General features: G+C 64.9%; 1 protein-coding gene across 1 annotated transcript; it reads left to right on the top strand.

The window, feature by feature from the left end:
- The first annotated feature begins 437 nt into the window (after positions 1–437).
- Positions 438–15493, top strand: MAP3K12 (mitogen-activated protein kinase kinase kinase 12). The gene is given in 16 exon segments (XM_086478718.1): positions 438–777; positions 1781–1964; positions 5583–5774; positions 6605–6763; positions 7168–7326; positions 8290–8398; positions 9703–9812; positions 10026–10142; positions 11035–11172; positions 11789–11978; positions 11980–12078; positions 12080–12238; positions 12453–12523; positions 13706–13892; positions 13894–13968; positions 15401–15493. Coding segments are annotated over 16 exon segments (2382 nt in total).
- The last annotated feature ends 3140 nt before the right edge of the window (positions 15494–18633 follow it).

Here is an 18633-nt window from a genome sequence, read left to right on the forward strand (position 1 = left end):
ACACACATGTGGGGCTGCACACACATGGGTGCAAAGGGGTGCAGGTGCATGCAAGGGGATACCCATGGGTGCAAGGGGGTGCCCATGGGTGCAAGGGGATGCGTGTGGGTGCAAGGGGATACCTACGAGTGCAAGGGGGTGCACACACACACGTGGGGCTGCACACATGGGTGTAAGGGGTGCAGGTGCATGCGAGGGGGTGCCCATGGGTGCCCAGGGGTGCACACACACACACACATGTGGGGCTGCACACACATGGGTGCAAAGGGGTGCAGGTGCATGCGAGGGGGTGCCCGTGGGTGCAAGGGGGTGCCCATGGGCGCCCAGGGGTGTCCAGGGGTGCAAGGAGAGGGCTTTGCACCCCTCTCCCACTCCCGCTGTCCCCCTTCCCACAGGTTGGGGGGGCCGGGGGCGGGGGGCGCGGGGGGACCCCCGCCATGGCCTGCCTGCACGAGACGCGGACGCCCTCGCCCTCGCTGGCGCTGGCCTCGGACGGGACCCCGGAGCAGGAGCTGACCCCCACCCAGTGCGTCCTGCGCGACGTCCTCCCCGCCGCCCCAGCCACCCCCGCCGCCCCCCCCGAAGCCTGGCCCCGCCGCGGGCCCCCCCGGCACCCTGAGTTGGGGTCCGAGGGAGCGGGACCCCTGGCCGCCGAGGCCGCCCACCTGCGGTGCCAGGCGGGTGGGGGGTTCCTGGAGGGGCTTTTCGGGTGCCTCAAGCCCGTCTGGACCATGATCGGCAAAGCCTACGCTGCCGAGCACAAGCACCCCCAGGAAGGTGAGGGGGTACCCGGGGGGGGGGGTGTGGGGGCGCAGCATGGGTGCTAAAGGGGGCCGAGAGGGTGCTAAAGGGGGGTAGGGGGGTGAAAAAGGGGCCAGGAGGGTGGTAAAGGGGGCCTGGAGAGTGCTAAGGGGGGCCAGAGGGTGCTAAAGGGGGGCAGGGGGGTGGTAAAGGGGCCAGGAGGGTGGAAAAGGGGGGCAGGAGGTGCTAAAGGGGGGCGGGAGGGTGCTAAAGGGGGGTAGGGGGGTGCTAAATGGGCCAGGAGGGTGGTAAAGGGGGGCTGGAGAGTGCTAAGGGGGGCCAGAGGGTGCTAAAGGGGGGCAGGGGGGTGGTAAAGGGGGCCAGGAGGGTGGTAAAGGGGCGCGGGGGGGTTGCTAAAGGGGGGCAGGAGGGTGCAAGGTGGCCAAGGAGGGTGCTGTGGGGAAAAGGAAGGTGCAACGGGGCTAGGAGGGTGCAAGGCAGCAGGGGAGGGTGCTATGGGGCAAAGGAGGGGGCAAGGGGGCAGGGGAGGGTGCTATGGGGCAAAGGAGGGGGCAGGGGGGCAGGGGAGGGTGCTATGGGGCAAAGGAGGGGGCAGGGGGGCAGGGGAGGGTGCTATGGGGCAAAGGAGGGGGCAAGGGGGCAAAGGAGGGTGTAAGGGGGCAAAGGAGGGTGCTGTGGGGCAGGGATTGGGGTGCTGGGGTGCAGGAGACCCAAGGGGTGGCAATAGGGCAGGGAAAGGGGTGCAGTGGGACAGGGACGGGGCGAAGGAGGGTGCAGTGGGGTGAAGCAGGGGGCAGTGGGGTAAGCAAGGGGGCAGCGGGGTGCTGGGGGGCAGTGGGGTGAGAGCACTAGGGCTGGGGTGAGGGCACCAAGGCGGGGGGGGCTGCACCTTGGCCGTGCCAGCGCGGGGGTGCAATGGAGATGCCGGCACAGGGGTGCCGTGGGGGCACCCAGGGGTGCCGAGGCGGGGGGTGGGGGGGGGTGGGGGGTGTTGTGCCACGGCCGTGGGTGCCCGCAGACCCCTGGGAGGTGCCGTTCGAGGAGATCCTGGACCTGCAGTGGGTGGGCAGCGGGGCGCAGGGCGCCGTCTTCCTGGGGCGCTTCCACGGCGAGGAGGTGGCCGTGAAGAAGGTGCGGGACCTCAAGGAGACCGACATCAAGCACCTGCGCAAGCTCAAGCACCCCAACATCATCACCTTCAAGTGAGCGGGGGTGCTGCCGGCACCGGCACGGGCACGGGGTGCGGGCGTGGGGGACGCTGCGGGCGTGGGGACACCGTGGGCGCAGGGCAGGGGCACGGCGTTGGACGTGGGGTGCGGATACGGCGTGGACAAGGCACGGTCGTGGGCAACACCACGGGCATGGGGTGTGGAGGGGGCATAGGCATGGACGTGGCGTGGGCATGGACGTGGCGTGGGCATGGAAGTGGACGTGGCATGGGCATGGAACGCGGGCTTGGCATGGACATGGCATGGGCACGGAGAACCTCAAGGGCACGGAGAACCTCATGGGCACGGAGAACCTCATGGGCACAGAGCATGGACACAGCATGAGCATGGGCATGGTAGGGGGTGTGGACATGCCATGGGCACGGGGCATAGGCATGGACGTGCCACGGGTGTGAGGGATGGAGGCGTGAACACGGCATGGACCACGGACACGCCATGGGCAAGCCATGGGTGTGGGGAACATGATGGGCGGAGGGCATGGACACGGCATGGGCATGGGGGACATCATGGGCACACAGCATGGACAGGGCATGGGCATGGACACGGCATGGGCATGGAGGACACCATGGGCACACAGCATGGACAGGGAATGGGCATGGACATGGAATGGGCCATGGACACGCCACGGGCAAGGCACAGGCATGGGGAACATGATGGGTGGAGGGTATGGACATGGCATGGGCATGGGGGACACCATGGGCACACAGCATGGACAGGGCATGGGCATGGACACGCCACGGGCAAGACACGGGCATGGGGAACACGATGGGTGGAGGGCATGGACATGGCATTGTCATGGTATGGGGCATGGGCACAGCATGAGGCACGGACATGCCATGGGCATGGGGAACACCATGGACACGGCATGGGCATGCCATGGGCACAGATGTAGAGGTCACGGACACGGCATGGGCATGGCATGGGCGTGGCATGGGCATGGACACGGCATGGACATGGACACGGCACGGACACGGCATGGGCACAGCTGCAGAGGTCACGGACACGCCGTGGGCATGGGGCACCGACACGGCACGTGCGTGGGGAACCCCTGGACCTGGGTGGGCAGGACACGGTGTGGACACGGAGGCCTGACCTGCCACGGGCACGGGGCACACTGGCGTGTCCCACATGTGGCACAGGGGACGGCCACACGCGGGACCGGTGTGTCACAGGCAGGGCGACCTCGGGCCAGGGCGCTGATGGGTGCCCCAATTCAGCTGGGTGCCCCAGTACCTCCGTGCTACTGGGTGTGTGGGTGCAGAGGGGTGCCCATGGGTGCTCCTGGTGCTAGTGGAGGGGCTCGGGTGCAGATGGGCGCCCCAGCACCGAGGGGTGCTGACAGGAACCTGGTGCAGATGGGTGTCCAGGAGAAGCTGGGTGCTCTGGTGCAGAGGGGTGCCCCAATTCAGCTGGGTGCCCCAGTACCTCCGTGCTACCAGGTGTGTGGGTGCAGAGGGGTGCCCATGGTACCCATGGGTGCTCCTGGTGCTAGTGGAGGGGCTCGGGTGCAGACGGGCGCCCCAGCACCGAGGGGTGCTGACAGGAACCTGGTGCAGATGGGTGTCCAGGAGAAGCTGGGTGCCCCGGGTGCTGATGGGTGCCCCAATTCAGATGGGTGTCCCAGTACCTCCGTGCTACTGGGCGTGTGGGTGCAGAGGGGTGCCTATGGTGCCCATGGGTGCTCCTGGTGCTAGTGGAGGGGCTCGGGTGCAGATGGGTGTCCCAGTGCCAAGGGGTGCTGACAGGAACCTGGTGTAGATGTGTGTCCAGGAGAAGCTGGGTGCTCTGGTGCAGAGGGGTGCCCCAATTCAGCTGGGTGCCCCAGTACCTCCATGCTAGCGGGTGTGTGGGTGCAGAGGGGTGCCCATGGGTGCTCCTGGTGCAAGTGGAGGGGCTCGGGTGCAGATGGGCGCCCCAGCACCGAGGGGTGCTGACAGGAACCTGGTGCAGATGGGTGTCCAGGAGAAGCTGGGTGCTCTGGTGCAGATGGGTGCCCCAATTCAGCTGGGTGCCCCAGTACCTCCATGCTAGCGGGCGTGTGGGTGCAGAGGGGTGCCTATGGTGCCCACGGGTGCTCCTGGAGCTAGTGGAGGGGCTCGGGTGCAGATGGGTACCCCAACACCGAGGGGTGCTGACAGGAACCTGGTGCAGATGGGTGTCCAGGAGAAGCTGGGTGCCCCGGGTGCTGATGGGTGCCCCAATTCAGATGGGTGTCCCAGTACCTCCGTGCTACTGGGCGTGTGGGTGCAGAGGGGTGCCTATGGTGCCCATGGGTGCTCCTGGTGCTAGTGGAGGGGCTCGGGTGCAGATGGGTGTCCCAGTGCCAAGGGGTGCTGACAGGAACCTGGTGTAGATGTGTGTCCAGGAGAAGCTGGGTGCTCTGGTGCAGAGGGGTGCCCCAATTCAGCTGGGTGCCCCAGTACCTCCATGCTAGCGGGTGTGTGGGTGCAGAGGGGTGCCCATGGGTGCTCCTGGTGCAAGTGGAGGGGCTCGGGTGCAGATGGGCGCCCCAGCACCGAGGGGTGCTGACAGGAACCTGGTGCAGATGGGTGTCCAGGAGAAGCTGGGTGCTCTGGTGCAGATGGGTGCCCCAATTCAGCTGGGTGCCCCAGTACCTCCATGCTAGCGGGCGTGTGGGTGCAGAGGGGTGCCTATGGTGCCCACGGGTGCTCCTGGAGCTAGTGGAGGGGCTCGGGTGCAGATGGGCGCCCCAGCACCGAGGGGTGCTGACAGGAACCTGGTGCAGATGGGTGTCCAGGAGAAGCTGGGTGCCCCGGGTGCTGATGGGTGCCCCAATTCAGATGGGTGTCCCAGTACCTCCGTGCTACTGGGCGTGTGGGTGCAGAGGGGTGCCTATGGTGCCCATGGGTGCTCCTGGTGCTAGTGGAGGGGCTCGGGTGCAGACGGGCACCCCAGCACCGAGGGGTGCTGACAGGAACCTGGTGTAGATGTGTGTCCAGGAGAAGCTGGGTGCTCTGGTGCAGATGGGTGCCCCAATTCAGCTGGGTGCCCCAGTGCCTCCGTGCTACCGGGCGTGTGGGTGCAGAGGGGTGCCCATGGTACCCATGGGTGCTCCTGGTGCTAGTGGAGGGGCTCGGGTGCAGACGGGCGCCCCAGCACCGAAGGGTGCTGACAGGAACCTGGTGCAGATGGGTGTCCAGGAGAAGCTGGGTGCTCTGGTGCAGATGGGTGCCCCAATTCTGCTGGGTGCCCCAGTGCCTCCGTGCTTCTGGGTGTGTGGGTGCAGAGGGGTGCCCGTGGGTGCTCCCGGTGCTAGTGGAGGGGCTCGGGTGCAGATGGGCACCCCAGCACCGAGGGGTGCTGACAGGAACCTGGTGCAGATGGGTGTCCAGGAGAAGCTGGGTGCTCTGGTGCAGATGGGTGCCCCAATTCAGCTGGGTGCCCCAGTGCCTCCATGCTACCAGGTGTGTGGGTGCAGAGGGGTGCCCATGGGTGCTCCTGGTGCTAGTGGAGGGGCTCGGGTGCAGACGGGCGCCCCAGCACCGAGGGGTGCTGACAGGAACCTGGTGCAGATGGGTGTCCAGGAGAAGCTGGGTGCCCCGGGTGCTGAGGGTGCCGCTGTGCCCGCAGGGGTGTGTGCACCCAGGCACCCTGCTACTGCATCATCATGGAGTTCTGCGCCCAGGGCCAGCTGTACGAGGTGCTGCGCGCCGGGCGCAAGGTCACCCCTTCCCTCCTCGTCGACTGGTCCATGGGCATCGCCGGCGGCATGAACTACCTGCACCTCCACAAGATCATCCACCGCGACCTCAAGTCACCCAAGTGAGCGGGGGACGGGGGCTCCGGGAGCACCCATGGGTGCTGGGGTGGGTGCCCCCGGTGATGGCGTGCCCACGGTGGGGCCGTGCCCATGGTGGGGACGTGCATGCGGCGGTTGCATGATCGTGGTGGGGATGTGCTTGTTGTGGTGCCTTGTCCTCGGTGGCTGCATGCTGGTGACAGTTGCATGTCCTTGGTGGTGCCATGTCCTTGGTGGTTCCATGTCCTTGGTGGTGCTATGTCCTTGGTGATGCCATGTCCTTGGTGGTTCCATGTCCTTGGTGATGCCATGTCCTTGGTCATGCTGTGTCCTTGGTGGTGCCATGTCCTTGGTGGTGCCATGTCCTTGGTGGTGCCATGCCCACGGTGGAGCAGTGACCATGGTGGTGCCATGCCCATGGCAGTTGCATGCCCATAGCAATGCCACGTGTGGCTGCATGTCCATGGCAGTGACATGTCCTTGGCGGTGACGTGCCCATGACAGTGCAATGACCTTGGCGGTTGCATGTCCGTGACAGTCGTATGTCCGTGGCAGTTCCACACCCATGGTGGGTCCGTGCCCACAGCAATTGCATGACCACGGTGGTGCCACGCTCGTGGTGGCGGCGGTGCCGTGGCCGTGGTGGTGGCATGCCCACAACAGGACCATGCCCATGGCGGTGCCGTGTCCATGGTGGTGCTGTGGTGGTGCCGTGTCCATGGCGGTGTTGTGCCCACGGCGGTGGCCTGCCCGTGACCCGATGATGCTCGTAGCGGTTGCATGCCCGTGGTGGTGGTGCCATGCCCGTGTCATTGGCGTGGTGCTGGCGTGGCGCTGAGCGGGTGCCCCCCAGCATGCTCATCACCTACGACGACGTGGTGAAGATCTCGGACTTTGGCACCTCCAAGGAGCTCATTGACAAGAGCACCAAGATGTCCTTCGCCGGCACCGTGGCCTGGATGGCACCCGAGGTCATCCGCAACGAGCCCGTCTCCGAGAAGGTTGACATCTGGTGAGGACACGGGGACCTTGGGGACATCGGGGACGTGGGAATCTCAGGGACACCAGGGAGCTGTGGTGGCACTGGGGACACAGCAACGCAGGGGGCTTTGGGAGGCAATGGGGACACTGCGGGGGGTGCAGGAGGCACTGGGGACAATAGGAACAGGGGACATTGGAGGGGACATTAGGGACACAGGAGGCCTCAGGGACGCTGCGAGGGACCAAAGATGGGGATACTGGGAGGGCCATTGCAGGAACAAGGGAGATCAGGGGCCACAGAAGCAGCAGGGGACACTGGGGGACACCGGGGGACACCAGCATGGGCAGAGGCAGGGAGGGGACATGGGGCAAGGGAGACCAGGGGACAGCGGGAGGACACTGGGGGTGCTCAGCCGTGGGTGACGGTGCCCCCAGGTCCTTCGGGGTGGTGCTGTGGGAGCTGCTGACGGGCGAGATCCCCTACAAGGACGTGGACTCGTCGGCCATCATCTGGGGGGTGGGCAGCAACAGCCTCCACCTGCCCGTCCCCTCCAGCTGCCCCGATGGCTTCAAGGTGCTGCTGCGCCAGTGCTGGTGAGTGCGCCCACGGGGACGCGCCTTGGGGACACCCCACCTTGGGGACACCCCACCTTGGGGACATCCCGCTGTGGGAACATCCCACCACGGGCACAGCCCACCATGGGAACAACCCACCATGGGGACATCCCGCCATGGGGGACACCCCACCATGGGGACATCCCACCATGGGCACATCCCGCCATGGGGGACACCCGACCATGGGGACATCCCGCCGTGGGGACATCCCGCCGTGGGGACACCCCACCATGGGGACATCCCGCCATGGGGACATCCCGCCATGAGGACATCCAGCCATGGGGACACCCCACCATGGGCACATCCCGCCATGGGGGACATCCCGCCGTGGGGACATCCCGCCATGGGGACACCCCACCATGGGGACATCCTGCCATGAGGACACTCCACCATGGGGACATCCTGCTGTGGGAACATCCCACCATAGGGACATCCAGCCATGGGGACACCCCACCATGAGGACATCCTGCCATGGGGACACCTCACCATGGGGACATCCCGCTGTGGGAACACCCCACCCTGGGGACAGCCTGCCATGGGGACATCCTGGGGGGCCACCCCACTGTGGGGACCCCCCAGCCGGGGACACACCATGGGCACCCATGCCCCATAGGGTCATGCCATGGGGGACCTCCACCATGGGCACCCCACTGTAGGGCCCACCATGAGGGCCCTGCCATTGGCACCCCAATGTGGGCACTGCAGGGGGGGGACCCCTGGACAGAAAGACCCCCCCACCACTACCCTAGGGGTGCCCCCACCCTGGGGGGGGGCTGTTCCCAGGGGTGCCCACCCCATGCCAGGCTGCACCCAAGGGGAATCACTGCCCCGTGGGAACTCCATGTGTCCTACGCACCCTTCTCTACCCGTGCTCCCAGAAAGCCTCAGCACCCCCCCCCAGCACCCCCCCACTCGCACCCAGTGCCGTGCCGCTCCCCCCAGGAACAGCAAGCCCCGGAACCGGCCGTCCTTCCGCCAGATCCTGCTGCACCTCGACATCGCCTCCGCCGACGTCCTCTCCACCCCCCAGGAGACCTACTTCAAATCCCAGGTACCCAGCACCCACGACCCCAGCACCCTAGGGGACCCCAGGACCACCCCCCCCAGGATCCCCAGCACCCCAGGATCCCCCCCCCCCCTCCCGCAGCACCCAGGGACCTCCCCCAGCACCCTGGCACCCCCAAACCCTGCAGAAGGCCTCCTTCAAATCCCAGGTACTCAGCACCCACGACCCCAGCACCCTGGGGGACCCCAGGACCACCCCCCCCCCAGGATACCCAGCACCCCAGGATACACACACCCCACACCCCACACCCCCCCAGCACCCAGGGACCTCCCCCAGCACCCTGGCACCCCCAAACCCTGCGGAATGCCTACTTCAAATCCCAGGTACCCAGCACCCTGGGGCCCCCAGCACCCCAAGACCCCCAGTATACCCAGCACCCAGGAAACCCCCCCCCAGCTTCCCAGTATCTCCCAGCCCCACAAGAGACTTGCTTCAAATACCAGTGACTGTTTGGGCTGGTGCTGGGGCAACTGGTGCCAGCAGTAGCTGGTGCCCAAGGTATTCAGACCCAGTATATCCTAGTGCCTGGCGTTGCCATGCCCAGTATATCCCAGTGCTTAGAGCAGCTTCAGCAGCCAGTGCTCGGGGTGCCCAGTGCCTGGGGTGGCCAGTGTCTGGGGTGGCCAGTGCCCAGAGTGGCCAGTGGTAGCCAGTGCCTGGGGTGGCCAGTACCCATGGCAGCCAGTTCCCAGTGTGCCCAGTGCCTGGGGTGGCCAGTGCCCACGGTAGCTGGTGCCCAGGGTGCCCAGTGCCCATGGTGCCCGGTGCCCATGGTACCCAGTGCCCAGTGTGCCCAGTGCCTGGGGTGGCCAGTGCCTGGGTTGGCCAGTGCCCACGGTAGCCAGTTCCCAGTGTGCCCAGTGCCTGTGCTACCAGTGCCTGGGGTGTCCAGTGCCCATGGTAGCTGGTGCCCAGGGTGTCCAGTGCCTGGGGTGGCCAGTGCCCACGGTAGCCAGTTCCCAGTGTGCCCAGTGACTGCGCTATCAGTGCCTGGGGTGGCCAGTGCCCACGGTAGCCAGTTCCCAGTGTGCCCAGTGCCTGTGCTACCAGTGCCTGGGGTGTCCAGTGCCCATGGTAGCTGGTGCCCAGGGTGTCCAGTGCCTGGGGTGGCCAGTGCCCACGGTAGCCAGTTCCCAGTGTGCCCAGTGCCTGTGCTACCAGTGCCTGGGGTGTCCAGTGCCCACAGTAGCTGGTGCCCAGGGTGCCCAGTGCCCCTGGTAGCCAGTGCCCAGTGTGCCCGGTGCCCGCGGTAGCCGGTGCCCGTGGTAGCCGGTGCCCACGTGCCGCAGGCGGAGTGGCGGGAGGAGGTGAAGCTGCACTTCGAGAAGATCAAGTCGGAGGGGACGTGTCTGCACCGGCTGGAGGAGGAGCTCATCAACCGCCGGCGCGAGGAGCTCCGGTGGGGCCCGTCCGCGGGGCACGGGGACACTGGGGACACTGGGAAGACATCAGTGATGTGGGGGCGGGGACACACACAGACCAGGGGCAGGGGGTATCAAGGAGTGCCAGGGTATAGGGAGGGCTGTGGGGCGCCTGTCCCTGTGCGTGGGGGGTGCCGGGGGGGTGCCGGGGGGGGTGCGTGTGCCGACTCCACGCGTGCTCCCGGTGCCAGGCACGCGCTGGATATCCGGGAGCACTACGAGCGCAAGCTGGAGCGCGCCAACAACCTCTACATGGAGCTCAGCGCCCTCATGCTGCAGCTGGAGCTCAAGGAGAAGGAGCTGCTCAGGTGAGCGGGCACCCACCGGCACCCACCGGCACCCACCAGCAGCCCCAGCATCCAGCAGCACCCCCCCCATGGCCACCCCATTGCTGTGGCCTACGCTATACCCACCCCAGGGCCATGGCCAAACCCTAGATCCAACCCAGGGCCACCCCATGGTCACCATCAGCCCTATATCGACCCCATGGCCATGGCCAAGCCTATATCCACCCCAGGGCCACCACATGGCCATGGCCAAGCCTATATCCACCCCAGGGCCACCACATGGTCATGGTCAGCCCTATAGCTACCCCATGGCCATGGCCAAGCCTATATCTACACCATGGCCAATCCTATATCGACCCAATGGCCATGGCCAACCCTATATCTACGCCATGGCCACCCTATGGCCATGGTCAACCCTATATCTGTGCCATGGCCAATCCTATGGCCACCCTAGGGCCATGGCCAAACCTTTGGCCATGCCATAGCCACCCCAGGGCCATGGCCAACCCTGCATCTACCCCGTGGCCAACCCTGCATCTACCCCGTGGCCAACCCTGTATCCACCCCAGGGCCATGGCCAACCCTATATCTACCCCAGGGCCACCCCATGGTCATGGTCAGCCTTATAGCTGCCCCATGGCCGTCACCAACCCTATAGCCATCTCATGGCCAACTCATGGCCACGGCCAGCTCTATATCCACCCCGTGGCCACGGCCAACCCCACAGCCATGTCGTGTCCATGGCCATGTCATGTCCTGTACCTACTCCATCACCACGACCACCCCTATACCCACCCCTTGAGCCAACGGCCAGTCCTTACCCCACGGCCACTGCCCCAAGGCCACAGCCACCCCACGCGCCACCCCACACCACGTCCCCCGGCTGCGGGTGCCCACACGTGGCCCGTGGCAGGCGGGAGCAGGCGCTGGAGAAGCGTTACCCCGGGCTCTTCAAGCCGCGGGCGCCGCGGGGGCTCCTGCACGGCAACGCCGTCGAGACCCTCATCAAGAAACGCAACGTCCCCCAGAAGCTCTCGCCCCACGGCAAGCGGTGCGCCCGGACGCCTGGGTCCCACGGGGGGGGGGGGGACACCCTGGGTCCTTTGGGGGGTGAGAGGATCTGGGAGCTGGGTTGCCTGGGTGCTTTGGGTTGGGGGTAGGGTGGGGGGGGCATGGAAATGTGGGTCCCTCAAGGTTGGTGGGGGGTCTGGGGACATGGGCATGGTGGGTCTTTGAGGGGACTGGGAGCCGCGACATCGGGGCCTTTGAGGTGGGGGTCAGGGGGCTTGGGTGCCTGAGGTCTTTAGAGGGGGGGGGGGGCTGGATGCTGGGGTCCTTTGGGGGGGGTGTGGATGCTGGAGTCCTTTGGGGCATCTTCTTTGGGGGTCATGATGCCTGGAGCCCTTTGGTGGGGGTGTGGGGGTGCAGATACTGGTGTCCCTTGGAGTGAGGCATCTTTTGGGGGAGGGGGGTCTGGGCATGGAGGGGGGCATCCCTCCATGCTGGTGTCCCTTGGAAGGGAGGGGGGTGTCTTTTGGGGGTGTCTGGGCGTGGGGGGGTGTCCCTCTTGGCTGGGGGGCGGGGGGTCCAGGGGGTCCCATCTGCCTGGGTCCCCATCTGCAGCCCTTCCCTCTGTGTGTGTGTGTGTGTCCCCCCCCCGACCCCAGACCCGACATCCTGAAGCCGGAGGTGCTGCTGCCCAAGCTGGATGCGGCCATGGCGCAGGTGGCCCTGCCGGGGTGTCCCAAGGGTCCCCCCTCCCCCGGGCGCAGCCGTCGGGCCAAGGGCCGCCATCGCAAAGCGGGACCCCGGGGGGGCTGCGGGGAGCCGGGCCCTGAGGTTGGACCCCCCCGGGGGCTCCCCGGCCCCCCCCCCGACCACCGCTAGCCCTGACCTCCTCGGGGGTACCCTGGAGGCTGCGGGTGCCCCCCCCACTGCGGTACCTGATGTGGGACCTGGGGGGGGCAACGGGCACCCAAGGGTCCCCCCCACCGCGCCCCCCGGCTCCCGGTGAACCCGAACGGGAGAGCGGGGCCGCCCGGGGGGGCAAAGCGGGGGCCGGGCAGCACCTCACCCCCGCAGCGCTGCTGTACCGGGCGGCCGTCACCCGTGGGCAGGTGAGACCCCCCAACACCTTTTTTGGGGGGGAGGCTGGGAGGGGGGGGGACATGGGGACACAGGACCCCCCAGGTCCATCCCTGAAGTGGGAGGTGGGATGGAGCCCTACTGGGGAGGGGTTTCGGGGGGGGGGGGGAAGGAGGGGCAGGACCCTTGGGTCCTTCCTGAGGAGCAGCAGGACCCCAACCCCCCCCCCCATCTTCTTGCCCCCAGAAGCGGGGGGTCTCGTCAGAGGAGGAGGAGGGTGAAGTGGACAGCGAGGTGGAGCTGCCGCTGCGGCAGAGGTGGGTGCTGACACCCCCAAACCCACACCACCACCCCCCACCACCCCCCGACAGTCCCCATCAGATGCTTGTGTCTGTTTGGGGGTCCCTGGGTGCTCAGCCACCCCGGATGGACGCAGGGGGGGCTGTTGAGTGCTTGGACACCCAGGATGGGTGTGTGGAGGGGGGTTTCTGTGGGTGCTTGGGAGCCCTGGCTGGGTGCAGGGGGTCAGCGGGTGCTCAGGATGGGTGCAGGTTGGGAATCCATGGGTGGTTGGACACCTGCGACGGGTGCAAGGGTTGTTCATGGGTGGTTGGACACCCTGGATGGGTGCAGGAGGTCAGTGGGTGCTCAGGATGGGTGCAGGTGGGAAATCCATGGGTGCTCGGACACCTGCGATGGGTGCAAGGGTTGTCCATGGATGGTTGGACACCCTGGATGGGTGCAGGGGGTCAGTAGGTGCTCAGGATGGGTGCAGGTGGGAAATCCATGGGTGGTCGGACACCTGCGATGGGTGCAAGGGGTTGTCCATGGGTGGTTGGACACCCTGGCTGGGTGAAGGAGGTCAGCGGGTGCTCGGGATGGGTGCAGGTGGGGAATCCATGGGTGGTTGGACACCTGCAATGGGTGCAGGTGGGGAATCCATGGGTGGTCGGACACCCTGGATGGGTGCAGGTGGGGAATCCATGGGTGGTTGGACACCCTGGATGGGTGCAGGAGGTCAGCGGGTGCTCAGGATGGGTGCAGGTGGGAAATCCATGGGTGCTCGGACACCTGCGATGGGTGCAAGGGTTGTCCATGGGTGGTTGGACACCCTGGATGGGGTGCAGGGGGTCAGTAGGTGCTCAGGATGGGTGCAGGTGGGAAATCCATGGGTGCTCGGACACCTGCGATGGGTGCAAGGGTTGTCCATGGGTGGTTGGACACCCTGGCTGGGTGAAGGAGGTCAGCGGGTGCTCGGGATGGGTGCAGGTGGGGAATCCATGGGTGGTTGGACACCCTGGATGGGTGCAGGTGGGGAATCCATGGGTGGTCGGACACCCTGGATAGGTGCAGGGGCTCAGCGGATGCCCAGATACCCAAGGTGGGTGCAGGAGGAGCCTGTGGGTGCCCAGACAACCTGAGATGGGTGCAGGAGGGGTCTGTGGGTGCCCAAGACCCTCACTCCTCCACCCCCCTCCCCAATGCCCCCCCCTCCCCAGGTGGCCCCCGGGCATGAGCAAGCGCCAGTCGCTGTCGACCTTCAGCTCGGAGAACTTTTCGGACGGGGACGGGGACGGGGACGGGGACGAGGGGCACACGAGCGAGCCCTCGCACAGTGCCACCCCCGACGTGGGCAGCACCAACACGGACGAACGCCCCGACGACCGCTCCGAGGACCTGCTCTCCCCAGGGCTCCGAGATCCCCCTGGATGCTGCCCCCCCCGAGGGTCCCGGCCGCCGTCACGGGGGGCTCAGCCCCAAGGTGATGTCCCTTAGCCCGGGGTGGGGGTGCCAGGGAGCACCCACAGTTCCCCCCTGCCCCAGGGATGGGTGATACCACGGGGTGGCGTGCTCCTAGGGATGAGCGGCATGGGGTGGGGGGGGTCCCTAGGGTCCCCCAGGGGTAGTACTATGTGGTGGGGGGGGGTCATTAATGTCCCCCAGGATGGGGTTAGCAAGGGGAAGAGGGTCCCTAGGGTCCCCCAGGGCGGGGGTATTATGGAGTAGGGGTCCCCTAAATCCCACACACCCCCCTCCAGGGCTAGAAAAGGGAGGGGGGGGTCCTCCGGGCTGGGTCCCATGGGTCCCTAGGGTCCCCCAGGGCTTGGCACTGTGGGGTAGGGGTCCCTGAGCCCCCCTTGGATGGGGTTAGCAAGGGGAAAGGGTGTCCCTAGGGTCCCCCAGGGCTGGGTATTATGGAGTAGGGTCCCCTAAATCCCACACACCCCCCTCCAGGGCTAGAAAAGGGGGGGGGGGTGTCCTCCGGGCTGGGTCCCATGGGTCCCTAGGGTCCCCCAGGGCTTGGCACTGTGGGGTAGGGGTCCCTGAGCCCCTCTTGGATGGGTTTAACAAGGGGAAAGGGTGTCCCTAGGGTCCCCCAGGGCGGGGGTATTATGGAGTAGGGGTCCCCTAAATCCCACACAACCCCCCCTCCAGGGCTAGAAAAGGGAGGGGGGGGGGTCCTCAGGGCTGGGTCCCATGGGTCCCTAGGGTCCCTGAGAGCTTGTATTATAGGGTAGGGGTCCACCTGACTCCCCCCTCACCACCCCAAGAAGGGATCAGCAATGAGAAGGGGGTCCCTCAGGGTCTCCCCAAGGGCTGGGTGCCAGGGTGTAGAGGGTCCCTGAGCCCCCCTCGGATGGGGTTAGCAAGGGGAAGGGGGGTCTCTAGGGTCCCCCCAGGGCTGGGTATTATGGGGTAGGGGACCCCTGAGCCTCCTAGGACAGGGTTACCAAGGGCAACAAGCACCATGGGGAGGGGGTCCCTCATGGGAGGGTCTCCATGAGGGTCTCCCCGAGACCATGTACTACAGAAAAAGGATGCCCAGAGCCCCCCCGCCCCCCCCAGACTAGATACCATGCAAAAGGGGGGGGCAGGATCAGGTGACAAAGGGAGGGGGGGTCCCCCAAAGCGCCCCCCCCCGGGCTGGGGGCAATACGCGAAAGGGCTGCCCCAGCCCCCAGTAAGGGGGCCCCTGAGCCCCCCCAGGACCAGGTACCATGGGGAGGGGTCCTGTGAGCCCCCCTCCCCAGGATGAGACCCCCCAGTTCAATTACCATGGGCAGGGGAGGGGCACCCAGGCCCAGTTACCACAGGGTGGGTGGGGGTCCCCAAAACCCCAGGACCAGCTGTAGGCCAGGGGGGGGCTCTGAGGATGTTTAACCCCCCCCCCCTTTGTGTGTGTGTCCCCCCAGGTCTCCGAGGACTCAGACTGTGACAGCGCAGAGCTGGACCACTCAGGCAGCGGCGAGGGGCCCCCCCGGCCCACAGCCCCCCCTGGCCTGTGACCTGTCGTCCCCCCTCACACCCCCCACACACCCCCTGCACATCCCCTCCCCCCCCCACACTTGTACAGCCCCAAATATTTATATAAATATCTATCGATCTCTACAGAAAGCTCCGTGCTGTCTCTGTGCCTGGGGGGGGGAAGGGGAGGACTGGGGGAGGGGGCACTTGGGGGGGGCATTTTTTGGGGGGGGTGGGTGGGGGTGGGTGTTGTTCTGTCTCCCCCTTGTTTACATAGGCCCTGCTGCAGTAACCCCCACCAAGGGAGAGGGCCGCCCCCCCCCCCCCCCTCCAACAGGCCACGGATAATTTGGGGAGCATATAAAGGGCTGAGCCCCCCCCTCCAGTCTTACCCCTTCTTTACTGGTGGAACTGGGTGGTGGCAGAGACCCAGTGCTGGAACCCCAGGGGGAAAAGGGACACACAACCTCCAAAGGAAGGTCCCAGGTGGATTTGGGGGGGGGGGGTGGGGGGAAGGAAGGCAGAGAGTGACCCCTCCCCAGCTGGGAAACTGGTTTCCATAAGAGACGAGGTTGCAACGCACTGGGAGAAGCGAGAGAAAACCCCAAAATGCATCTTGAGTACCAGACCCCCCCGCCCCCCAACACACACACACTCTCCCCCCCAAACTCCAAGGACTGGTTTCTCCAGCCTGGGGGTCCCCTTCCAGTCCCAGAAGGAAAACCCAAACGCCAAGTGGGCCCTACTGGGAGCACTGGGGAGGTCAAATAAAGACGGAGACAGGCAGATACATTAACCAAAATATCCTCCAGTTTCTATTCACAAGGAAAAGCTCCAGTCCATCTTTTTATTAATTTTTTTTTTTGAAAAATTTCCTGACGTTACAGAACTAAACTGAAATGTTTCTCTTCCACTCTTACATTTCATGACAAAACAGAAACTTCATGAGCCGAAAAAAGGGGGGGGGGGTGGGGGTTTTGGGGGAGGTGGGGTGGGGGGGTTTGAGGTGAGGGGGTGGGGCAGGGAGAGAGAGAGAAGCTTTATAAAACTAAGATCTGGGGCTCAGCGTTTTAACAGCTGAACGAAGAAAAAAAAAAAAAAAGGAATTAAAATGCTGTAATTCAAAAAAAAAAAAAAAAACAACCCAAAAACGAAACAAAACGGAGAAAAAAAAAATAATAAACCTCATGAGTGGCCGCGGAGAGCATGGAGGAACCGAAAAATTTACAAACTAGTTAAAACCTGGGGCTGGCTGCTAAGGACTACACAGATGGATGGTGAGGTGAGGCCGAGGGTCCGCGTCGGGGCCCCTAGCTGCTTCCCATGCCCCCGGTCTCCGAGGAGAGCCTGCAACGAAGAAAAGGGCGTCAGATGGGACCCCCGGGGGGGGGGGGGAAGGAGGAGGAGGAGGGTGGGGGTGCGAAGGGAGGAAGGGCTTCCCCCTGGGGAGCTGCCTTGGAAGGGGGACGGTCGCTCAAGGAGGGAAGGGAGGGGGTTTTTGGGGTGCGGGGGGGTTGCTTTAGGGCACAAGCGAGCGGGGAAGATGCGGTGAGAGGGGAGCGCAGCTTGCTGGCCCCCCTCCCCCCCGGTTGTGGTGTGTGTCCCCCCTCTCCCCCCCCAAAAAAAAAAAAACAACAAAGGAGCCAGAGGGCTCCCTGGGGGAGGGAGGGAAGCCAGCCTGAGCGCCAGCAGGGCAAAGCTTTTGGGGGGGGGGGGGGGGACACCCCCCGAGGTGCCCCAAGGTGGGGGAAGGCAGGAACAGAGGCAGCGATTCCTGCGAGGAGGAAGGCAGAGAGCAAGGGGGGGGGGGCTTGTACCCCAAACCAAGGACCCCTTGGGGAGCACAGAGAGGAAAGGGGGGGGGGTGGGGGAAAACACACACATAGACGATGCAAGGGGGGGGGGGGGGGTGTCCCCGAGCAAGCAGGGGGCCGACACCAGCGCCCCCAACCCGCACCGAGCTGCCGCCTGCGCGGCTCGAAGCTTCGCCCTCCCTGCCGTTTAAGGGGGGGGGGGGGGTGTGTTTGTCACCCCAACCTAGGTGGCAGTGAACACCAACCCCCCCCCCCCCCCGCAAGAAGAGGGGACCCCCAACCCAGGGCTCAGCCCCCTCCTCCCCAGCCCACCGGCACAGATCTAGCAGAGCAGATTCTCACCCGTGGCAACTTTATTACAGGTACAGACATTAAAGATCGAGAGAGAGAGAGAGACAGGCGAGGCCGCCACCAGGAATGCAACGAAATCCCCCCCCCCCCCAACCCCCCCACACCCCCCCCCCCCCAAAAACTCGTTTATTCAGTAGCCAACCCCTCCCTCCACCCCCCGCCCCTTCCCCAAACCCGCGATTGCGACCAAGCTACTAAAAAAAAAAAAAAAAAAAAACAAAACCCCACCAAAAAAAAAAATGGAAAAAGAGGAGGAAGAAAAAATAAGAATAATAATAAAAAAAAAGCGCCATGGCTACAAGCTAGCAGGATCGAGAAGGGATCGAACGGATCACTAGACTCCAAGCCGGGCTGGGACACGGGGAAAAAAAAAAAAAATCTCAGCCGGCAAGAAAACTCCGTTCTAAGAAACATCACAAGCTCACTTTGGAGTCGAAAAAAGGAGGAAAAGGAAAAAAAAAAAACCCCACAACCAATGAAATAAAGAGGAAAAAAAAAAAATCGCTCTTCCAAGTCTCCTCTACGGGGTCTCCGTGCTGCCACCGATCTGCTGGTCCTCTAAGGCCACAAGCAGACTCAGTAAGGAGAAAATCTCTGCTTTTCCGCTTTCAGTTTGTTAGTGACACAGGGCACGGCTGGAGCGGAGGTACCCTTAGCAGCAGACACAACATTTAGAGCCAGGAGAGGGACAGGTTTCATGCCAAGCAGACTGGAGACACAAGGGGCGGTCGGAAGAGGGTTGGGGAGGCTGGCGGGTGCTTCGGAGGCCCCCGCTGTGGCGAGCGAGGGGGTGGTGGTGGAGGAGGAAGAAGAAGAAGGGGTGGAGGGTTGAGAGAGGTTGATGCTGAGGTGGTCAGGGATCGTGACGGAGGCTGCCTGGGAGGAGGGTTTAGCGCTTTCTAAACTGTAACAGAGGAGAAAAGGAACAAAAAAACAAAACAAAAAAAAAACAAAAAAAAATACGGGTGGGTGGAAGGGAACACCACAAAAAAAAAAGGAAAAAAAAAAAAAGCAGA

Source organism: Leptosomus discolor, chromosome 27 (genome assembly GCF_034619465.1).
Source record: "Leptosomus discolor isolate bLepDis1 chromosome 27, bLepDis1.hap2, whole genome shotgun sequence".
Lineage (NCBI taxonomy): Eukaryota > Metazoa > Chordata > Aves > Leptosomiformes > Leptosomidae > Leptosomus > Leptosomus discolor.